The 16,723-nt window shown below is 41.5% G+C and overlaps 1 protein-coding gene across 2 annotated transcripts in view; it reads left to right on the forward strand.

Moving 5' to 3' along the window:
• The window catches only part of CPLX1 (complexin 1), a 115,486-nt gene that overhangs the window by 58,093 nt on the left and 40,670 nt on the right, over positions 1 to 16,723 (forward strand). For both annotated transcript variants that reach the window (XR_008744886.1, XM_055791504.1), the window contains exon 3: positions 13,151 to 13,326. Coding sequence is in view for 1 of the 2 variants with exons in the window: in XM_055791504.1 (XP_055647479.1) it covers positions 13,151 to 13,326 (176 nt within the window). In the remaining variant the exon portion in view is untranslated. The remainder of the gene's footprint in view (positions 1 to 13,150; positions 13,327 to 16,723) is intronic.

Consider the following 16,723-nt stretch of genomic DNA (forward strand, 5'->3'; position numbering starts at 1 on the left):
TCTGTTTGGTATAGTACCACCCCACTGCTAGCACTGTAGCTGCCAAGAAGCATCAAAGCACCAGTGCCTTGCTATGCTGCTGTTATCAAGCACCTACATTTCTTGAAGTACATTAAGAAAATACGTGAAGGTGCATTAATTATTTCTAAGGAGTTCCTATCTTTTCTGACAGGTAAGTAATTTCACTAATTAGAGTATATTACAGCTATTTAAACACCTCTTGCTGCTATGAAGAGGTTCACAATGGTATCTCATCAGAAGAACTCAACTGTGTGGGAAAGGCTTGTAATGATTATTGAAGATTTGACTGCATTCCCTTTGGAACTTTTCTGTGGGAGGATGTTGTGTTTCAGTGATGGTTTAGCTCATGGTTAGTCCCAGTGCCAATTCTTCCTGCTGATAGGCTCCTACAGGGGTGTCCTTCAAGGAGACATACGTTCCTGAGAAATCTGCTGCGGGGAACAACAGTTAATAATCTCCCACCCAGCCACTGAGGAGGCAACTGAGGCAGCCATTACATCTTGCTAAAATATCTGGTCTTCTGGTTTGGTTTTATTTTGTGATTATTTTTTTTTTAAATGTTTTCTTGCCCTTAATACTATTAGACAAACGCATCTGAATTTGGTGCTAGCAAAATGTTTTGAAGGTAACTGGTATAATCTGAGTAACTTGGAACACAGAAGTCCACACAGGAAGTAGCATTTAATGCCCCTCCATGCCAGTAGCCTTTTGTTTTTTCCTTCCGCTACCTGGATTTAACTGGCAAGAGCTAAGTTTTAAAAGGAAGCTCAGGAACCTGCCTGCTGTGTGTGTTGGTCTCAGGAACCAATGTATCTCCTCCTGGCCCCTTGCACAGCTGCAGGACCTTGAAGACTCATGACCTGGTACTCTTCAGCAGTGGACACAGGCATCAGTGTGGGATGGGAAAGGGAAAATGCTCCTTCAAGATAATCTGTGAAAATATCTGCTTGAAGCATGTGGGAGTGAAAGTCTAAATTTTAGCTTTAGAATTATCTGGGCCAGTAAGGTGATGAGCTAGCTGGGTTTGACTAATGTTATGTCCTCAACCCAAGGCATCTTTTTGGGTCAGGCTAACCTAGACACATTGGCCTTGCTTACACTGAGCTTTACCTATGCATCATGAGATGTTGCCTTGTATGTCAGGGTTAGAGTTGCAGGTGTGCTACTTGAACACATATGCACACCAAAGAAGAGCCTTTTATAAAAATGCTGGAATATAAATTATGTTTAAAATATTGCAGAAAAACTGTAATCTTTGAGACAGTTTTCTCATCTTCAATAGGACCTTCTTAAGTAAGCTCAGTGTTTATCCGGACAGTTTTATTATAATATAATATAAAAATATATTTTATATTATATCATATATATATACACTATATATAATATAAAAGTAATAATCCAGCAGTATTACTTTTACCAGTGACTGAAGTAACAGTCAGCCTTTCATAAGGGCCTGTGTGTCTAAAGGCAATAGTAAAAGTGCTTCATTGTGGTTTGTGTGTTGAAGAACGATGCACTCAGATTAAAAAGAAACCAGTCTCGTGCAGAATGTGAGATGTGTATATATGTGGAACTGAGACTTTTTTAACCTTTCAAAACCAAAATGCAGCAGACTGTACCAAGACACCTCTACTAGTACAAGGTTTCTTTCTCCTGCAAAACCTTACCCCCACATCAGAGGCAGAAGATAACCTTCCCGCAGCTTCTGTCCTCCCACATTTACAATGCATGTTCCTCTCAATCATCTCGTCATGTGCCACCATCTTGTAGTTCCTGACATTAAATGGTGTCATCTTATGATATTAGTAGCTGTTTGGCATACAATACACTTACGTATCAGAACATAATGGTTCATGCTGCCTTATAGGCTTCACAAGAGCCACAAAGCAGAAAGGGAATGAATGAACGTCCATCAGGGAGTATAAGCTATTTCAGCTAGGAAGTGCTTTTATTTTTTACAGCAGAGGAGGTCTGCAAGCTAATGAATCAACTGAAGTGAACCTTTCACTGCTTAAAAATATTAAGTATACTAAACTGAATGTGCACAGCACAATACAAGGTACGAACACTGACTCTGACGCATGCAAATGAGATACCACTGATAGGCCATCAACGGTGTTTGGCATCTTTCACAAATTGATTGTAAAATGCAGTACCTGCTTCAACCTGGAAAAAGCCTTATCAGGTCATTCTGAGTAACAAATAGGTATTAGCCCAGTGGTTGTTTCTAGTTTGTCATGAAATGGAAGTTCTTACTGGCAATTAAAACCCCCCAAACAAAACCAGTAACAAACAACAAGGATAAGTGCGGCGTCCCCCATGTAATGCTACAGACTTGGGGAAGAGTGGCCAGAAAGCTGCCTGGTGGAAAAGAGCCTGCGTCTATTCATCAACAGACAGCTGAATATGAGCCAGCAGTGTGCCCAGGTGGCCAAGAAGGTCAGTAGCATTCTGGCTTGTATCTGAAATAGTGTGGCCAGCAGGAAAAGGACATTGATTGTTCCCCAGTGCTTGGCACTGGTGAGGCCACAGCTTGAATAGTGAGTTCAGTTTTTGGCCCCTCACTTCAAGAAGGACATAGAGGTGCTGGAGCGTGTCCAGAGAAGAGCAACAAAGCTGGTGAATGGTGTGAAGTCTTTTGAGGAGCAGCTGAGGGAACCGGGGTTGTTTAGTCTGGAGAAAAGGACATTCAGGGGGACCTTATTGCTTTCAGGAACTACCAGAAAGGAGGTTGTAGCAAGGTGGGCATCAGCCTATTTTCCCAAATAGCAAGTGACAGAACAAGAGGAATTGGCCTCAAGTTATGCTAGAGGTGCTTTCTATTGGATATTAGGAAAAAATCGTCACTAAAAAGGTGGTGAAGCATTGAAAGAGGGTGCCCAGGGAAGTGGTGGGATTATCATCCCTGTAGGTGTTTAAAAGATGTGTAGACATTGCGCTTATGAACATGGTTTAGTGATGGACTTGGCAGTGTTAGGTTTAAGGTTAGACTCTATGATCTTAAAGGCCTTTTCCTACCTAAATGATTCTATGAAGAAGAAGAGAAAGCCTCATATGTCCAGGATAGTGCCACTCTGGGTCTGAGATCAGGTCAGATGAATGTCACCTGAAAATTATTTCTCCACATGCATTACATAGGCAACTTTATTGTTCTAGCTAAAGCAGTATAAAAAGGACTTAGCACCAGTGAAAGGAATAAATCATATATTAACTGAAGAATTCACTTAAATACATGAATTGATAATTGTAAGCTAGAAAGAGAAAACAGAAGAGGAACTTAACTACTTGTTGCAAAATCGCACAAGTACCATTCAGATTAGATGTTGTTTTGTGTGCAAGTACTGTACATCTCTACGTAGTTAGAGAAAAATCGTCACTGTGTAGACATGGAGACCTCACAGAGCAAGAACCATAGAGATTAAGATTTTAGCAAAAGAAATTATGCTGAAGAGGCTGGCAGGGTCTTGCTCCAAAAATAGTACTTTCTTTTGTCTGTCAAAGGAGGCTCTCCAGTAGCTTGTAAAGTAGGAAAATCGTTATGTTCTGTTAACATGGCTATCTATCTCACCTATTGGGCTTTAATACCCATCTGCAGGGTGAAACATTGCTCTTGCACATGTTAGAACCTACTGCTATCTCAGAAAAATGTGGGGAAAAATAGTTTCTAGGAAGTTCTGTGGGCCTCCACGTGGATTTGTACCAAGTTTGAAAAAGGCCGTTCGACATCAGCCTCTAAAGTCTGCCTTAGGGTGTGTAAAGGAAATGTAATATTACCATAGTGGTGAGAAGAGGCATTTGTTTCCAAATAGCTGGAATTCCAAATACCTTCAAATGTTCTTAAATATTTCAAGTACCTTTACACAGAGTTTCCTCAATTTACCAGTTTATTTCCCAACAAGATGACCTCTGAGCAATGCAGTTTGTCTGGCTGGATACAGTATGAGAGAGAGAAAGAAAGAAGTAAAATACCAGAGGCAGAGAAAGCTGGGGTCTGAGGAAGGGGAATGGCTGAAGTAAAGGTCCCCAAGGACAGTAAAATAAAGAGTTATATGTCTAAACATGGACAGCCAGAGCAAAACCTGCTTTTTTAGGACCCTTTTCTGAAGAAGGCACAGGGAATGGCAAGACTTGAAAGTTTATGGCATTAAAGCCTGAACACAGACTGAGGTGTGGTAAAAAATCCCAGAATCTGGAAGAAGGAAAGATGGAGAATAGATATTGTACTGATAATCACCCTAAAGTCTTGATCACCCAAATGATCACTTAGTGTCTTGTCATAGTGCTGATTCTGTGAATAACTTCTTATTATCACCTCGATCTGTTTGTCTTGCTATCTGTTACATGGGACGGGTCTCAGTGAAGCCTTTGTTCTAGGTACTGGGTATCCACAGACCGTATCTTTTCTGATTAGCTGATGGTAAGGAATATTTGAGATTCCAGCATAAGCACTCAGAGAACAGAAAGAACTGAGTCAGTGAATTCTACCAGGCCAAGGAATGGGAATTACTACAGATTCTGAGAAAACAGCAAGCCAACCAACAACCTGGAAAAAGGAGATAGAGGAAAAACAAAAAGACTGAAAGCAGACCATGTCTGTATTGCTATGTGATGAGTATTACAGTGGCCACAGCTTTATTCACTGTTTTGTCTTCGATTCTACAATCCTTTGACAGCAGTCAGACAAAAGGCTGACAGGAATAGCATTAGACTGATCCTTGGGGCAAGGGATATACCAGGCTGGTGTCTTGCATTCTCGTTTATCTGGAAGGTAATCTAACAATTTAGTGTGTGGGGAAAAGGAACAAAATAAAAAACCCCAAATTTATACCTTCCTGTGCAACTTTTCCTCAACAGTGTTCATTTATAAACAAACTAAACTGAAGCTTTGAGTGTTCCTTTTCTGCTCCTTCGTCTTGGCCATTTGTGTTCTGCCACCACATAACTTGCACAGTACCTGTGATCCATGGCTCAACACTTAATATGTTCAGATGGACCTCACCAAGATCCTTCCAATATTATTTTTCTGTGGTATCTCGGAAGACTTGACACTGAAAGGGATAGGCATCCCACTGACCTGGAAATAAGCCTAAAACCATAGACTGGCTCAGGGAGCAGAAATGTGTATAAATGTGCACCTTCTCAGTTGTGCAAGACACTTGTGCTGCATGGATATGGAAAAGCAAACAGTGAAAGAGTTCCTGTCTGTTTTGAGCTTTGAACTTCATTAAGAATTTCTTCATTTAATACAATGCTAATAATCCTTCTCAGAGGTCCCCACTGTGCCAAAAACACCAGAACAATGCCATTTTCTGTGCCATTTGTGATTTCTTAAGTGAGGTCCTCAAGTTAACTTGGCATCAGTTCTTTGTTTATGAAAGGGAAATTGGTAATGCACTTCAGTAGGTCTGTAGTTATAGTTAATTAATAAATTGTGGTTGTTCCTTTGGAGCTGTTCAGTACTAATGTATAAATACCCTATTTCATTCACGCAAGTACCACTTTGGAATATCATGTGATGCTCTCCTGAAGGGCTGTTGTATTTTTATTAAAATTAACAGGAGGAAGTCAGGGCTTTTTTTCACCTGAAAGGATTGATGTGGCATTTACTTTTTTGATGGAAAATAGCAATCTGGTGGCTAATAAAACTGCAGAAGGAAAAGACCCCACACCTTTATCTGCCAGTGGAAGGAGCAGGAGGCAGATAGTAGAGGCGTCTGTGTTCTTATCACTGAAGAAATGTACAAACATTTGCAGGAAAACAGCTTTCTATAGCAAGCATGAAGCAGTACTCTTTAGTTTCCAAAACATTCCTAAAAGCATTGTTTTGTATTCATATAAGGAAGACTTTTGCTTCCAAAACAGGTATGATGGCCTATATTCCAGATCCCTCTCTGCCCTTCCCACTTTTGTCAATGGGATGGAAAGACCAGGCAGACAACCAAGCTGCCCCAGTGGTGTGGAAAAGTCAGCACCTTTATTCCAACCAGCTGACAGCATTTACTGGTTCTTTGTGGATGAGTTATTTTGATCTCATCCTTGACAAGAAAAAATTTTCCATGCAGTAAAGGGTCCTTGCGCTGGCCCTAGTCTGCCCTGTTCTGGATATAGTGATTTTGGATTATGCAAATTGTAACCTTGTTCGCTCATGTCAACTCTGGTAACTCCCTATTGGGTTGTACCAAACCCTGCATTGAAACAGGCATCACCTGATGGAAACTGACTCAAAGAAAGTAAGAAAATAGGAGCAGCCTTACATTGTGTGTGGAACACAAAGTCTTGTGAGATTGTCGAAGTGAGATTGGCATCTAGGTTCATTGCTGCTTTACAGATGGGGACACTTAAGAAAGGAGAGGCAGCAGGGCATATCAGAAAAGCTCATAATATACAGACCATAAGACTTAGAAGAGAATGGAGCATAGGAGCTCTTCCTGGGCAGAGATCCTGAAAAGCTCAGTTTGCTTGTTCTTGCCTGGTCTTGTTTTCAAAGAAGAGTGATACAAAAAACTATGGGGAAGTGTAAGTCATCGAAGCCATCTTGTAATGTCAACAACTCTCAGAGTGAAAGACAAAAATAAGATTGTTCAGCCCATCCATCATTGACTGCTCTTTGCTCCTTCCTGTTTGGCCCATGTGGTTGCTAGAAATCTCAAAGCCATTGTTTCATTTTCACCCAGTCCTAAGAGGGAAAATTTACATTCCTGCTGGATTTAAACAAAGTTTCAGGAGTTATTTGTCTACAAGATAATGAGCTTTGGGTAGTAAGTTTGGGGCTGTTTCATTTTTGGGAGTCAGAAAAACTCATGGATGATTCAATTGATTTTGCAAGGCATTATAAAATGGAAGTGCATAGCACTGAAAAATCCGATTTCTAGAGATCGGTGGGTTAGGTCTCTCTGTAGAACACATACTCAGTACTTTCCATTTTATTTGAGACTGAACTAGCTTCTTTATAAAATACCTTTTAGTGATCATTCATCTATCACTTTGTCTTAGCTGCAGGGGAAGTTGGTGATGTGCTGGAAACACCTTTTTCTTGCTTAAAGGTGAAAGGAAGTGCATTAAAATGGGATTGCTGTCCAAACATAACGTGTTTGGGAGCCTGCTGTTTCTTGTCTGTATTTTATGCCAGGGAGAGTTACACTCATCCCTGCCCCCTTCAGTTCCTGTAGACTGTAGTTTGGGGGTTTTACTCTATTTCTGACTAAGATGTGTATATAAATCTGGATCTCAGCTTGACGTTTTGCTGACTGTTTGCTAGATCAGAATAGATGGAGATGAATCCTGCTGTATAAAACACATAGGCCAGGGAGTCTACATGAGGTATTGACACAGCAAATAGGTATGCAAACTCATCAAAACTCACCGGAGGTTGACTGTGCTTTACCTGAAGCTTGAGGCAGCTTTGGCCTTGATTTCCTGGGCTGTGATTCAGGCTCTGTAGGAAACCTGTCTCTTAAGCAGTAGACAGAGGCAATGGAAGGTTGCAGTGGGCTTCCAGTTGCTGTAATGGGAAGCCAGGTACCAATCACACATGGATACATCTCTGAGCAGAAACTTGAATCTAGCCATTGCTGTTGGGAACTGGATTTCACCCTGGTAGTGAGAACTGCTCTCTCAGCCAGTCTATTTGATTCAGGTGTAACCAGCAGATGTAATGACTTTGCTGGAAGAAGGTAGACATGTTGGAAATATAGCTCCACATTTTGAGGACAAGGGGAACGGAAGTTTAATTTGTATTTTGTCTAAAATAATCTCACCTATTGGTGTGTATTTTGGCTGCAACAGAGGACAAAGTTTATGTCACAGCAGCCAGGGGGAATAATTTGAAAGCATCTCTAGTATCTAAGGATTTTGGATAAAAACACTTGAACAAATCTGATTCTTTTAGATATGATTCATATTGGGGGAAAATTTCCATATGAAATTGCTTTGCACAGTGAAGTCTTCATACAAACACCAGCTTAACCTTTCCTGACAAATTAGCAATTAAATGTCTTGACTTCTGGACAGAGTAAGGAGTCCCATAATGATTGTTATAAGGCTTTTTTCTTAATAGCAAATTCACCTTTTCATGTGCCTTAAAATGGGGAAAGGATTTCTTGTATACCAGACATAAGCTTTACATTATGGCCTTGATGAAAAAGGTCTCTCTCCATTGGTACCAATAAAACATTCTTAGTTCTAGTTCTGAAGTAATGCTGCAAAAATGAGTGACCCATTCCTGCTCCAGGACAGTGCTATCTGATTAGCTCCAAATTGTTATGACGAAGTGATAAAAATCATGCTGTGGTTTAGAAACTCTGAGAGATCAGTTATCCTGTCTGTTTGATCTAAATATGGCTCAGCCACGAATAGTAATACCAAAAAAACCCTGCAAAATTTCTTCAGGGCATGCCTGTTTCAGGTAAACTTCTTGTTCCTTCCTCTGACACCTGTGATTAAGAGGGCAAGCTTCTGCAACATCCTCTGAGATCTATGCACACACATATTCAGCCCTCCTGAAAGACAGGTATGGGATGCTATTTTTTTGCAATATGAAATGAGATTTGTGCAAAAGAAATTCTTCTGATTTCACTTAATTACCTTACCTGAAGCAATGATGTGTGCAAATTTCCATCATGCTTTGCTTAATTAAGAATGCCCAAGATGTTTCTACTAATCTTTTTCTGTAACTCATCCTTAAAAATCCTAATCCTTTTCTGTGTAGCTTTTGTGGCAAATAACTTTGCATGTTAATATTAAGCAGATTTTTTTTCAACAAGTAACAAACTGAGCATTGCTCCTGCAAGCTAATTCTGTGAGTTTTGTTTTCTGTGTGAAAGCTGGATTGATGTCAGTCAGCTATTGAAGACTTAGGTCATAGGAAGTGGTGCTCCTGTGACAGAGGTCAGGCAGTTTAAGAATTTACTTTCCTTCAGTTCAGATGTAGGATGTGTTTTGGTATGTGCTTTTCACCCTCTTCCTTGCCAAACTCACTTCAGTCACTTTCCGTTGCCATTTAAACCACTTATTTGTGAGGTCTCACAGAGTCACAAAATATCTGAGGTTGGCAGGGATGCACAAGGGGCTATCTAGTCCAATCCCCTTCTCAAACAGAGCATCCTACAGCAGGCTGCTCAGGGTCTATGAAGTTTTGAGTATCTCCACAGACAGACTCCACAGCCTCTGTCTGCAACACTTTTTTTTTTTTTTTTTTCTTGTATTAAATGGGATTCCCCATACACATTATCTCTTCTCCTGTCACTGGGCACCAGAAAGAAGAGTCTGACTCCCTCTCATTCATTCCCTTTCATCAGATATCTACACACACTTCTGAGACGTCCTGAACCTTCTCTTTTCTGGGTTAAGCAGTCCCAGCTCTCACCTTCTCCTCATATAAAAGATCCTGAAGTCTCCTAATTGTCTTCATGGCCCTTAAGTGGCTCACTCCAGTAGATTCATATCTCTCTTGTGTCTGGGAGCCCAGAACTGGACACATCACTCTGAAATTTGGTGTCATCAAGGCTAAGTAGAAGTGAGGGATCCCTCGTTCTGCTGGCAACACTTCTCCTAATACAGCCCAGGAGGCTGTTGACCTTCTTTGCTGCAAGGATGCATTGCCTTCTTATGGTCAGCTTTTCCACCAGGATCCCAAGGCCTTTACTGCAAAACTGCTTTCTGGACAGCTGACCTGCTTTCCAGCTGTTTCACTAGGGAATGTGTCCCACACGTTCCCAAACATCTAAAATACTGTTTTTCAGACGGCTGTTGACAGCTTAAACCAACAAGCCTCCCATGGAAATGTGTCTTAAGTGCACTCATAGTTACTTGTCTTAACACCTGATTGCCTCAGTCTTCAGCCCATATGGATGAAGGGAATGAATACTAGTTTGAAATGCCTGCTGTGGCACTTGCCTTCTAAACAAACCATGTCTGAGATGTTTTCCCTTACCAAAGTTTTTTATCCTTCAGGGACAGGGCTGTTTATTATAGCCGGAAAGGTGAAAACTTGCACATGTTGTCCTAGAGCTTTAGCCACTTCTGTGTTCTTCCTGTGGCTTTGTCTAGAGATGTTGGAATTAATGTTGATTGAAGCTCGTTACTGATTAGTGATTACTTTGGCGTTGTCTGCCTTCTCTTCATGTCAAGGTAGGTGTTATGATTGGGGTGTGAAAGAAGACAAAAAGACCCAGGCATATCATATGAACAGATTCAGTAAGTGTGTCCTTCCCCTCTGCTTCCTTGGAAGCTTCAAAATTAGGCTTAAGGACAGAACTTCTGCTCTTCCCTTCTGCTTGTGCCTGTAACTGCAGCATCTCAGTTGCATGCAAATGAATTCTCTGGGGCCTCCACTGCTGAACTGTTAAAACCAGAAACTGTTATCCAGGGAACATTAAAAACAAAGCCTAAAATTTAGGATGAAGAACAAATGAGACAGAAAAAAAAAGCTTTTCTATACCAGAAGTAACACAAGAGATCAAAGTTAAAATGTAGTGTAAACTTTTGCTTCCAGTCAGTTAACAGTGATACCACAGTGCAGCTTTCTGCACATTTAGAAAGCAACTTTGAAATCAGTGGTGAGTTAAGAGAGTCTGTGAGATTCCTGAAACTGTGTTCTTGTGCTTGTAGGTGTCCTGTGTGCTGAATAGCTGCAAAATCAACTGCCTGAAGCACTCAAAATCTTGGTCTTGTCTAAGAGATAAAAGAAAGTCTACACAATTTCAATCCTTACATGATGAGCTGAGCTGATATTGTAACTCAGTGATAGCCTAGAAGTAGTGCTTACAGGGGAAGAAATAATCTCTTTCTGCTGCTGAATTCTGCTTCATAAGTAGCTAGTGTATTACACTGTCTGGATGGCTCTAAGTGGAGAGAAGCTACAAAGAGATTAACTTGATATATTGAACCCAAATAGGTTCTGCAATAAGGCTGCTTAGGGAGGTTCCTGCAATAGGGATGTGGTACTCAACTTGTCTGCATTCCCTTTCCACTTGCTATGAAATTCTAGATTGCTTACAATTTCAGTTAGCCTTCCATTAGCCTTCCTTGCATCCCAGGAAAGAAATCACCAGATGCTCTGAGTAAATTTGCCCTCAAAGTGCAAGACACTCTGTATTACTCTGACCCTGCAGAGGAAGGATGCAAAATGACAGTAGAGGAAGGCTGACAGTAGCTGGGGACCATGAGTATTCCAGCTGGTTTTTTTTGGGGGGTCCCTATGTCCTTTTCTTATCCGCAGGTTTCCCAACAGGATGCAAGTGTCGAAAGGCTTGTGGTTAGCTAGCTGAATGGAGACAGTCATGTTTACTGTTATTATTTCCCAGCCGGCAAAAAAACCCCACCTATAATAGCCAGATCTTGGCAGGCTTAAAATGATTGTTTTCCCCATACTTCTTCATGGGAGATGGATTCAGAACTGCTTTCAATTTAGGACTCTGGAAGAACATGTGACCTGGAAAAGAAATGTGGAGGGGAAAAGCCACAGGATCTGCTCACCTCTCAACAAATTCCATGGTAGTTGTTAGAGGCAGTAGTTAGTCTGATAACTGTCATCTCTGGGGCAATTCAGGAGGAGTTATTCTGACAGGTTGCAGTTGTTTCTTCCTGTAACAATCAAGGTTCCACCATTGCCATCCCAAGTACTGATGTGGAAAGCCAGAGCAAACACAGTCCTCTGCACTGTTGCCGCACTGAAGAGCTAATTTAGAAGAGAGGGATAAGGGGGTTCTGAAAACCTTTTCCCTTCACTTAGCCTCTAATAATGCCAACAGTTATTTGGAAGAACTTTGACAGTGTGTCCTTCCAGCCTAGCCTTTGAAAAGACCAGATGACTTAGCTTTATGCAAGGCAAGAGTTGTTAAATGTGTATACACGTATGTGCATGTGAATGTGTGTTACAACAAGGCTATCTCAGATTAACTCCTCAGCAAGGAGCCAGTCTGAAGCTGTCCTGACCCAGGAACTAAAGACCTGGGTTCAGACTGGGTCAACCCATTCCTGGGTTAAATGTTGGACTTGATAAACTTAAAGGTCTTTTCCAACCTAAATGAATCCATGGTTGTATCATTCTGTGACAGAAACCAGCAACCTACGGTGTTCTGCCACAGTGAAGGTACTTTCTTTCATAAATGATGTAGACAAAGTCCGACACAACTCCCAAAGGATACATGTCTTCACTTCATCCATGTAACCATGCTTGATCCTGCTGCAGCCCTGCAGTGCCATGGTGATGATGCACCAGAGTAGATGCCCTACCCCTTTCCCTGGCACCTGCTTTCCTCCCCAGCTGGATGATTGCCAGTCATTTGCCAATAAAGGTTCCTCTGAAATACAGGGTAAATGGCTTTATGCGGCCCTGTGGGGACAAAGGGGCATAAGAAGCCTCCCCATTTGCGTGGTTGTGCAAGGGTTTTTCACAATAACAAAGAGCTGGCTCAGGAGTCACACATAGGCTGAAAATTTGGGACCACTATTCATGCAGTGGTATAAAGAGGGCAAAGCCAAGCCAGGGTCCCTCCTAGATACTAGGCATTAGAGGCAGTGGTGTCCAAGGGTAGACAAGAGACATGCAGAGATGCTGCTTCTTTCTGATCCGTGGTAGAAGCCTACAAATCATCAGCAACTCCAAATGTTTGCTAATGCTGTGTGCTCCTACCTGTCATGGGATGTGTAATTTCTGGCAACAATTAAGCCTGTGATTACTCATCCCTGCAATCAAAATTTCAAATTCCTTTCCTAGCCCTGGTGTCATTTCTCTCTGGATGCATCATCTACCTGTAACATTAAAGACCCTTCAAAATCAAGCTTCAGTTCACTTTACTGAGCTGATGGAGTGAAAACATTGTGTGGATGGCAGCTTGCCCCCCTCAGGACTGCAAACTAATTGTTTTGCCATCATGCAAGTGTACAGAGATGGTCTCTTCCTCTTACTTCTGTGCTTCTCCCACCATTGCCGGGTAACCCACCTGGTCAGGCAAGATACTTTGTCCACCTCCTTCCTCTGTGTGGAGTGTGCTTCCTTCTCAGTGGAAGGAGAAACCTTTGCAGATGCAGAAGTGAAATAAGGTCCTGAGTGTGGAAGGAGGACGCTGGCACTGTGGTGGTTTTCCCACATTCTTACAGGGCTGACTTTCTCATGTGCTTTCTCTAGGGGCTACCAAAGACATGGGGAAGATGCTGGGTGGGGATGAGGAGAAAGATCCAGATGCTGCCAAGAAAGAAGAGGAACGACAGGAAGCTCTCAGGCAAGAAGAAGAAGAAAGGAAAGCCAAATATGCCAAGATGGAGGCTGAAAGAGAAGTTATGAGACAAGGGATTCGAGACAAGGTAAGGATCTGGCTTTCAGCACAGACCAGGTAACTCATAATGCTCATGGAGAACTGCAGTTTTCAGCTGATTTGTGACCAGTTCCCTGAGCACCTGGATAGAGCCAGGCAATTACTTTGCCACACTGAACTTTCTAATCTTGTGCACTGTCCCTCGAGCTCTGTTCCTGTTTAAACATACCTCCCACACAGATAAGTCCTCTGCAAAGATGAAAAAGAGAGTGAAGATAAGGGGACAAAAATGCCTGGTTTTCTCATCATATGTTAATTACTTGCACTACTTTAAATGTTAGTGACATCTCTGTCCCCATGCAGGTGCTTTCTAAGCTTGCATTTGTGGTTTGTGAGAAAGGCATAATTCAGTGTTTCCGAGAGATACAGTCCAAGTATCTTCTGTATTGCTTCCAAAGCTTTCTTTGTGTTAACAGGTGACATGGGACAAATCTACTCTACTTTTCATATTTAGGCTTCTACTACTCACAGGCCGTTAATCTGAAAGAAACCACGTTTCATTTACCCGAGGGACTTAACCATTGAGAAGCACTCTCTTCTACTTAAGTTGATTCTTGTAATCTTGTAATTTTGCACAAGGAAGAAAGGAATAATTGTGAGAGTTCAGAATGAGATTGAAAAGAAACATACAAAACAAACGTCTAGTAGAGAAATGAGCTTAATTTAAGATAGTTGAAGCTATTGTTACTATACTTTAGCTTTTAGGGATTGATGTGTGGAGGGAGAAGGTAGTTTTACTGCTTCACCCTCAAGACTGGGTCAAAACTGTCTGTTTAGAATAACTTAATTTTATAGGAAGAGGTCCTGGCACTCAGATAACTTTGAAAGAAATGTGGGTAATGGTTGGAGAAGGGGTTTCTGATAATGAAGGCCTGTATGCTGACTTACATCACATACCAAAGAACAATAGAAAATACCTGTAGACAGAATGAGGAAGTCTTGAGAGATCTTTCCTCTGCAGTGCCTACCTCTGAGCACGTTACAGTGCCCTAAGAATATGTCAGGGAGAAAGCTTCAAGATCTTATCACAGAGCTCAGAGCAACTGTCCATAAACAAAACTATGTTTGCACTGAGTCAGACTTCTGACCTAATCCTTATGGTTCAGGAGGGAAGCACAGATAAGGATGAATTGTTCCAGTGGGATAGTACATCTTGTAAAGAGTATCAAGAATTGTTCTGCAAATAAAGAAATTTGGGAGTATGCTTCTAAGAAAAGACCGTACTTACAGGGAATTGTCAGCCTGTGACATTGCCAGAGAAAGGCATTCATATGATAATTTAAAAGAGGGTGTTAGTTAGCAGAGAGAGAGACAGATGAAGAACCCCTACCTGGTCAATATTTGTTGTTTTATAATGTATTTAATGAATACATATCTAGACAGTGTAATATATTAATATAAGCATATCAATGTGTGCGGTATATGTTTAATGTATATTTACAGGTGGAACTGTTTCAAAGCAATGACATAGGTCTGTATTAGACATTGGGGGTGGGGGAGAGATGATGAATTTCTGACTTGAAGGCAGATGGGCCTAATGCCCCGTTTTCATCTGTCACCATCTTTCTGCTAGACCATTGAAATGTTCCCAGAGGCAGACGGGGTTGCTGCATTTTTCTTGCTGTTGGGCAAACTGCTGTGAAAGCGTCTGAAAAATCCAAGATGCCCTCTGTTGCAAATCCAAGGTGATCTAGACTAGAATTCATGCATTCATGAGTAGGATGTATACAGCCTGAGTTTCAATGAAACAACCAGCCAACGAGGATTTCCCTGGGATATTGTCAGCTACCTAGATTTTGCTGAGTCAGGCTGGGTACTGGCTGCTTAAGTCTCTTGGAAATGCGTTGACTCCTGGATGATATAGCAAAGGGCTGGCTCTGCAGAGAGAGTAAACAGGAACACTTGGAGGAATGTTATTTGACCTCCATTGAAATTCTGGATTGCAGCTTTTCTAGTGATGTGCTGGGTTATCTTTCAGATTAGCAACAGGAAGTCCTGCTTTGGAGAGTGCACCCAGCTTGTGAAAACACAGGAGCTCAATTTCCTGTGGTTTTCTTTCTCCTGGGAATAATCCCAGGTAGTATGTGTTTGAAAGATAAAGCTGTTTTCTACAAAATCAGAAAAAATGGATAAAGCTGTAGAAAGGAGTTGGTTTTGGGATGTGGGTTTGGGGTGTGTGGTGTTTTTTTTTTATGTTTGAGAGTTCTGTGAAAGAGAGAGATTATTTTGTCCTGACAAGGAGGTGGATTTGATAATATACAAGACTTTGTCTTCAAGTATTGTGAATTTGGTGGCTGGAAATGTGGGAAAAAAATATTGAAAGACTAGAAAAAAGGGCTGGATTATTTCATCCATTTCTTGTTTATTTAGAAGTTACCTTCATTTCTTCACCAACTCCAGTAAAAGCAGAAATGTAGAAAAGAAAACTGAAACAGGGGTTCTATCTCGTACATACACAAGTTATTGCTGGCAGGTAAAAATGAAATCCAAGAAGTTTTAGGTATTAGAGATCTCCATGATGATATTTGCTTATTTCTCACATAAAAAAGTGAGAAATGAGCACGTGACTTGAGTGAGTAGGAACAGGTTATTTATGCAGAATACAAGTTTGAAAGTGTGTGCATAGGTCATGAACCCACAGTTGCAAAGATACTACCTTAGTGCAGCTGCAGGATGTCAGGGAAACAAGCCAGGGAATGACGGTTTCATCAGTTAGTTAATATGGCTCTTTGGTGAGGCCCACAGAAAGGACAGGCTCATCATGTTTGTTTTGATCTTTTTGCCATGGCTTTGCAATGAGTGTGATAAATGCACTCTCTTGTTTAGGGCTTCAGAAAATGTGGGAGCTACGGCAGAGCTTGGAAGGGACAGATACCACAGATATGTTCCAGCATGTGCTAACTTCAGCTTTTAAATCCAATCTGTTAAATCGAGATGCATGTGCCCTGAGCCCAGCATGGCAGCTGGGCAGAGAAACGATTTAGGGAAAGGACAAAATGAATTATGCAACAATCAAGTATTTTTATAAAACTTACGCAGCATTTTCATATGGAAATGAATTTTTAAGGATGATGTTTGGACATGACATTTTGAAATAACTGGACCACCAGGCAGTTGTCTTCTAGCTCCTACTTAATGTCCAGCATCTGATACTGAAAATGGATTGCAAGAGTGTAAAGGACATAAACTGGGAATGCTCCAGCTTCCTGCTGCCCCAAGGTGCATGTATAGAGCTTGCTTTCTGATCTCATCTGGGCTTGATCTCAACACTACTGCCTCACAGATCTTCTGGGCCTTACCACAGCTGTGTCTGGACAGAGGTGCCTCACCTGACCAGCGCAGGCAAGGCTGTGAGAGGTCTTCAGTGCTCCTATGCCTGGTAGGTC

The sequence above is a fragment of the Falco peregrinus genome, chromosome Z, assembly GCF_023634155.1.
Source record: "Falco peregrinus isolate bFalPer1 chromosome Z, bFalPer1.pri, whole genome shotgun sequence".
NCBI lineage: Eukaryota > Metazoa > Chordata > Aves > Falconiformes > Falconidae > Falco > Falco peregrinus.